The sequence below is a fragment of the Alligator sinensis genome, unplaced genomic scaffold, assembly GCF_000455745.1.
Source record: "Alligator sinensis unplaced genomic scaffold, ASM45574v1 scaffold611_2, whole genome shotgun sequence".
Taxonomy (NCBI): Eukaryota; Metazoa; Chordata; order Crocodylia; family Alligatoridae; genus Alligator; species Alligator sinensis.
The window spans coordinates 2,375,683-2,382,847 of NW_005841869.1; the positions used below are offsets into that span (position 1 = coordinate 2,375,683).

A 7,165-nucleotide genomic window follows, 5' to 3' on the forward strand; every position below is an offset into this window, starting at 1 on the left:
TCCCTTTACAGGGACTTTTCTGCAGCAAGGCAGAGGTAAGCAGCAGAAGAGGATCAGGGGAGCTTAGAGCCAAACTGCAGGGTCAGGAATAGCTCAAGAGACACCTGTTTAGTGATGGGCTGACTCCGCTAACTCCCCCCGCGTGTAGGTCAACAGGAGAGTGGCTCCATCTCTGAGTGTCTGGAGTACACGGGCTGGGAGCTGCCACGTGCTGCTTTAGCAGGCACCCCGCTAGGGCCGGTGCTGTGCCTTTAAACCAAGAGGGTTTAAAACCAGAGGGTTACCAGTCACTTCTTAGTGGATGCGGTTCTTCATAGGGTTCTGCACCAAGAGGGCTGCAAATTCCAGGGCAGGTAGGTTATTTCTGCCTGGCAAGTAACTAATGCAGGTTTCTCTGTATCTCCTCTAGTTCACGTCTCCACCTCTGTGAGCTGCAGCAGGGCTGTGCCCTTCATTTGTTGGTGCTGTTTGAAAAGTGGACGTTTTGCCGTGAGGGAGGGATTTCTTTGGGAGCGGTGGCAGTGCGGGACGTGGCTCTGAGCCCAGCCTCTCGGACAAGGCAGACTTTCTGAGAAGCTGCCTATTGGATTACCCATCTGACAAGAATACCCGGTCCCTTTCGGGGATGTTCTTTAGTCCCAGGGTTGCAGCATCCCAAAGCAATAAGAGGCTCTCGCCACACGATGGCGCCTGATGGCCATCCTTTTCTCAGCATCCTGTGGCAGACACTAGCTGCACGCACACCTGAGCTTTAGCCAGCCAGGACACGCTCAGCAACATGCTCTTTTGCTGCAAATGTTCCAGACAGGACTGTCTTGCTACTGTTACCCGAACACTTGAGTTAGGTCTGAAATCAAACACACCCCATGCTGTGGTCCAAGCTCTGTCTGTCCAGCACATCTCCCCATGGGCTTTCTGTGCAGAAGGACTCCAATCCACCTGTTTCCTCTGCCTCTGTGACCGCAGGTGGCAGCGACCAATTGCAGAATGTGTCTGGCCCAGGGAGCAGGCACTCTGGCTTGATCCATTGGAGGACCTGATCAGCAGAGATGATAAACTAAGTGGCTTAGCTTGGCCAGCATGTGTAGTAGGGCTTGGTTAGAGTTACCGGAACTGAAGCTTTGTGTAGTTTGTCAGTTGGGACCAGCTGCTCTGAATCATCAACCTCACACACAGAGCGCACTCGCTTGGCTCATGAGGTGTGAGGACTTCTGCAGGCCTTGGAGAGCTCCTAGTGCAGTCTGTGCGCAATGGCAGTACTCCCATGCCTCTGATTTTGTGAGGTAGATTGCAAACCCCTAAATTTCTTTCCAATTTTCTAGACATCAGAATGATGTCCCATGGCCTGGCTGTGTGTACGACAAGGTGGGCCCCTGACAGCTCACTGAAAAAACGATTGTTCTGCACTCTTCAGGGATGTTGGGGAAAGAAGATGGTCTCACTCACTGTCTCGCTCACTCACTCATCGTCCTGAAAGACAAATCTATGGTCAGAAATCTGACCATGCGAATCCCTCAACATTTCCCAATACTGACACTTATTTGAACCCTATCAATCTGAAAAAAATGGCTGGAAATCTCTCCAGAATGGACTTCACCACTGAGATTTCTGATGCTCCTGCTACTGGCCAAACTAAAACTTCCCAAACCTGAGCTTTCTTTGCTGCATTTTGGCACATCTCAGCCACCACTGGAAGCAGACATCCACAGAGAGGTAAAAACTTCTCCGACTGGCTTTAAGTGGGAGTTCAAGCCAGTCGACTCTTTGTCTGAACTTGCACATTTGCCCCGCTTGCAAGCACTCCTGTCACTCCCGGCTTATACTGAATTTGCCTGTTGAAAACTAGGGCCTGATGAACATGCCAGGGAGGAGTGGAGGAGGTACTGATGTGAACTTGCACATAAAGTAGTCTTCAAGACACAGGGGGCAAAAATCAGAAACTAATCAAAGCAGCCTCCAAGTTGACATCTCTCACGTCCCCATTGTTGAGTGGGGGAGAATAGAACTGGGGTTTGATCGTGAATACTCGGGCTGGTAACCAGGGCAGGTGCTCTGTCCTGAGACAGGCATGGTTTGTGCACAAGACTGGGCTAGAAATGCCCCGATTCTAGTGGCAGCTCTGAAGCGGTCATCTTCTGGGACGCTGAAGGACTCGCTTTCCTTCTCTGTCACAGTGACTGCATCTAAGTAATGCTGCAAGAAGAGAGCAAGGGCTGGTGCAGGCTTGTACCATTCACTGAATGGGCAGCGCTGAACATTGTGGTGTTCTGCATCGGGGGAAGATCCAGGTGCAGAGAGCCTGGGCAGCCCGGCCTGGGATCTTCGGAGGTGTGGAACATGAAAGGGGATTCTGGCCGCTCACCTCATTCAAAATGCCCAGAGCTGTCCCATTTTCCTGGCCTCTGTTTCTGGCTTGGGGAGTTTCCTGCCTGCTGGCTGGGAATAGACGTGTTGCTGTTATGCTAGCCTTAAGTCTCCTGTAATGAGTGTTACACAGGAAAGCAGCTGTGTCCTTTGGCTCTGATTTTAATACTATGTTAAAGAGCAGATTATGCTGGGCTGGGCCACAGTGATATGGAGGTGGCGCGCACCATGACCAGTTTGGGGAGGGCTTTAGTGAGGATGACTAAGGACTTGGAGCTTATGGTTTAGGATAATAAATCCACCCAATTGCTCTCCTCTTCAGGAAGCATAGCCAAGCCTAACAAATCAGTGCCTTAACAGACTCGTATTAAGGTCCTTTAATTGGACTAAGCTGGTTAATACCCTTGTGGGGTTTGTGCACTCAGGGGACCAGGACGGAAATGGGCTGCCATTTGTGCTGGCAAAGCCCAATACCATTTCCACCCATAATGCTGAAATATTAACTTCTAATATCCTTAGAGGGAAGTGCTGGATTAAGGCTTTTTGATTATTATAATAAAGGGAGCAGATGGCTGACCTGTATGGGCTTCATTAGCTTGGGCCCAGTGTGACACTAAACAAGCCCTCAGTCCCAGCAGGTCTGTCGGAGGCTCCACCATCCTTTCCCCAGTGGCCCCGATAGCAGGTTCACCTTGTACAAGGAGTGCAAATCCCCCAACCTGCCTCAAGCCCCAGAATAACAATGCAGATGGCCTGAGAGCAGCAGTGGCATGTGGGGTTGGGCTCTGTTTGTGAATGCCTCTGGCTGCGAATCACAAACCTAATTCCCCTTCCCAGGCCCTGCTTTTCCAGGTGGCTCATGGCTGAGGAGTCTGCCCTAGGTCTGCGCTCGATTTTCATGCAGTGCAGCTGATTTCTCCAGCTGTTTGTCTTAAGCAAAGGCAGCCACCCCTCCCAAGATGTGCTTATAGCATGGGACCCAAGCCTCCATGCACAGCTCTCCTGTATAAAAGGTGAGTTCACCTTGTGGAGCTAAATGAGCTGCATTTCACCACACCAACACATCCCAAATTAAATGCATTAACTGCACTGCATAGGCAAAAGCGGTTGTATTTCGGTTGCGTGCACTGGTTATGGTTACCTGTCAGGCTAATTTTGACCTGGTGGCATGCTTTCAGACACCATGGTCTTTGTCTACCCCATGTCAACCTGTTTGCCATAGTGGGCCACACTTGCAGCTCTCAATATGTTATGTGGGCCGCACCCACACAATTTATTTCCTGTGTATCCATTTAAAAAATGTTTTGATTTTTAAAACATTGGGCCACAGGAGTGTGCTGGTTGGGTCACATGTGGCCCACGGGCCGCGGGTGGAGAACCACTGGTCTATCCTGTGAGGAGTCACTGAAGCATCATGGTGCCTCGTGTGTGCTCTGACAGTGTAAGCTGCTGTTCGAAGTGAGAGTCTCATTCTATTCAGCACGTCCAGTGGCAGCTCCAACAGAGGATCTATGGAGAAGCAGCTGAGCAGAGAATTCCTCTGCCTTGGTGCGCAGCTAAGAAAACTTTCCCACAAACTCCCCCTTGACAGGGGAAATGGGAGGCCAGTGGGTGAGAATGAAGAGGTCACTCAGCAAGTGGTTATTGCTGAATATTGTGCCTGTTTAAAGCCCTGGACTTTAGCAGATGTTTTATTCTCTCTTGAAATGATCCATGCAAAAAATTGAGTTTCCCTCTTAACATCATCTTTGGTCTGGAGACTGTATCTCAGCACCAAAAACAGCCATTTGCATGAAGATCCCTGCATGTATTGGGCATTGTTAAGCTGGTGCATCAGACTTGGATTCCCTGGGTGCTGGTATAGTCTGTCAAGTTGGTGCTGGAGACTAGTTCTCTGGGGTTTGCCAGTTAGTGATAAGCTGGCTACAAAGAGAAGCAACATGCCTTGCTGGTCTTGGCACAGGGTGGGATGCTGGGAGTGCCCGTAGGTATTCTGGCTACTACCACTGACCTGCTGCAGGACCCTTGGCAAGTCGCATCTCTCCCCAGTGGTGAAGGATCTGGCCATTGGGGTTCCTAAGCCAGATCCTTAACAGAAAGATCCTATCATCCTAGTCTAGTAGGAACTGTAGGCAAGTCTAAACAGGCCAGCAGTGCTGAGGATCCAAGCAGCCCCAAGGCCACAGCACTACACTTAGAAGACTTTTGCCATTTTGGCACCCAAAGGCAGCACAGAGGAACAGGTCTCTCTAAATACTTTGAGAACTGAATGACTGCAACTTCAGAAGCTTCAATCTGCTAATGACTGATTCTTCATCTCTAGGCTTCACAGGGTTACACCATGAGGTTTGCATGGATGATTGCCAGCCAGAACCTGCCACAATGGCCAGTGTATGGAGAGAATAAATGGCTACCTCTGCAGCTGTCACACAGGTAAGAGTCAGTCTTTCAGGAACATCTCCCTCTTAGTATGATCTTCTAGCAGCAAGCAGACTTAAGCAGCACTCATAGAGAAGGGTACCCTGCTTGATGCAGCTTTCTCCAAGAGGACTTCTGTTAGGTTCTCCTGGAATAATCAAACAGCCAGACTTGCTGGGCTGGGGACCTAAGCTCGAAAGGTGCTGCAGGCTGAGACTCAGCACCATGTCCTCCTGAGGTGAATGAGACTTCCCCAGTGGCTTCCCCAGTGACTGTCCATGCAGTACTGCTTATAGTGCAGTTCACGCCTGGTGGCCTCAGCTTCCCCATCACAGGAAGGCACTCTGTGGCACAGCAGGGTCTATTGGCTCCCTGCTGGTGGGCTGCTCCCGTCTGCCACCTCCTGTGCTGTGTTAAGGATAAAGGCAGTGTTTTCTCCATGCTCCCCTGAAGGGGTTTCCCCTTGCTCCATTTGCTGGCTTTGAAGAGAAACGTAGCAAACCGGACAGTGATGAATGTTTGCTCAGCCCCTGCGGAAACAGTGCCAGCTGCTGCAACATGTTTGGGAGCTTCGTGTGCCTGTGCCCTGCCAGCTGGGGAGACTGGTTGTGTGACAGCCTTGGGAATGCCTGCCTGTCTGAGCCCTGCAGGAATGGAGGCACCTGCTCAGGAAGTCCCCAGCGGGGCTTGGTCAGGTGCGGCTGCCCTCGGGGATTCATAGGCACTGGATGTGAGCAGTAAGTCAGCAACTGTGCCAGCAGCTCCTGCCACCCAGAGCGTGTTACCTGTGAGGACGGCGCTAAAGGCATCCAGGGTGAGTCCCACTGTTGGTTTGCTTCCACTTTCTGGGGCAAGCAGCTCTTGAGTAGAGGAGCCTGCAGCTGGACTCCTGTGCAACGCTCCATCTCCCCTGGTTTCTCCTCTGGTGCATAGGCCTGATAATTCAGAAATAGGCAAATCAGCCCTGTTCTGAATGGCATATGTGGAGAAAGGGACAGCTGCGCCATCCCAGGTTCTGTTGTCTCTGTAAGAAAGCAGAGTTTTCCCCCTGTGGCAGGAGCATTATCCTCACTGACAGCTACTTGCTTGGTTGAAGCCTACATGTGGAGCCCGGTTGAGTGAATGGTGGCAAAAGTCTGCCCTGCACTGAAAGGCCCAGGATCCCCATGCTATGTAGAAAATGGTGGTGATGACTATCTGTTGCTCCTGTTTCATTTAGTGGGTATAGTGATATACTTGCATTCCTCTTCTGAACTGTTGTGCAGCGCAGCTATTAAACAGGAGTCACCTTCCACCCCAGGAGTGGCCACACTTCAGAAGCAGGTGGAAGCAATGGGTCCTTGCTGGTTAGCCATGAACTGGTCCCTGCAGTATAATTCACACAGACCAGGTTAAAAGCCCCTGAGCAAAAAGATTGTGCGCATGCAGCAGCTGAAGCCCCCTGACAGGGAAACAAGAGTCCAAAGGGAGTGAAATGAGTTCCAGATGGTTTATGGTAACTGGCAAGAAACTAATACTGCAGTTGAGCTTGAATAAACAGAGCCACGACACCAGAGATGGAGCTGGGGGCGGGGTGGTCCAGATAAGGATGAAAACAGACAGTACATCATCTCTGGGGCACCCCCAGGCCATGCAGTGAGCTAAACCATTTGTTTCTGGTGTGGTGTCAGAGTGGCTGTGTTCTCCTTTCTGAACTGTTCTCAGCTCACGCAACGTGTATTCAGTATCCCTCGCCCTTTGCGCGATCCACCCGCAGGGATGCAGGGATCGCACATTGCTCGCAGGGTGCTTTTGTTTCCATCAGATCCTTGTTTAGTGTTGTGGTCTGTGTCCTTGTGCCAGTAATTAATTACCAGTGATGGCAAAGGCTGCCCAGCGCCTGCGCTGCTTTTCATGTGCCCATTTTGGCATAGACTGTGGTTTGTGGACCATATTCATTTAAAAGCTGGTATGGTCTTGATTTGAGAGAAGTGGCATCTGCTGCACTTGGAAGAGGCTGGAGATACCACTGGACCACTGAAATAGTCTTCAGAGAGACCCTGGAGTGCACTCCAGGATCTCTCCTATGAATATTTCAATGGTACAGTGGTATCCCCAGCCATTGCCCCATCACAAGGGATGGACTCTCCTCTGAAGATCTTGGTAATTTGTAAAAACAGCCTTGGGAATCCTTTGTGCAATGAGCTGTTGGAGTTTACTTTCATCGTACCCTCAGACTTCACTGCGGCTCGGTGGGAGAGGCTCTCCAGGTGTACCCAGGCTCTGTGTCCGTGTCTGTGCTTCCGGAAAGTCTCCCTTTTTTTAATGGCTTTTGTCCCTGTTAGTATGTGTAATAATTCACAGGATCCCACAACAGGGTGTCAGGGCAGGTTACCTGGGGCTC

At 50.8% G+C, this 7,165-nt stretch overlaps 1 protein-coding gene across 3 annotated transcripts in view; it reads left to right on the forward strand.

Annotated features, from left to right (window-relative positions):
• The window catches only part of CRB2 (crumbs 2, cell polarity complex component), a 116,389-nt gene that overhangs the window by 56,154 nt on the left and 53,070 nt on the right, over nt 1–7,165 (forward strand). For 2 of the 3 annotated variants that reach the window (XM_025194257.1, XM_025194256.1), the window contains one exon: nt 4,688–4,797. In XM_025194257.1, coding sequence (XP_025050042.1) covers nt 4,758–4,797 — 40 coding nt within the window. In that variant the 5' untranslated portion in view covers nt 4,688–4,757. Of the gene's footprint in view, nt 1–1,632; nt 1,714–4,687; nt 4,798–7,165 lie in introns of those variants that run through there. The other variant, XM_025194261.1, reaches the window with a different exon arrangement.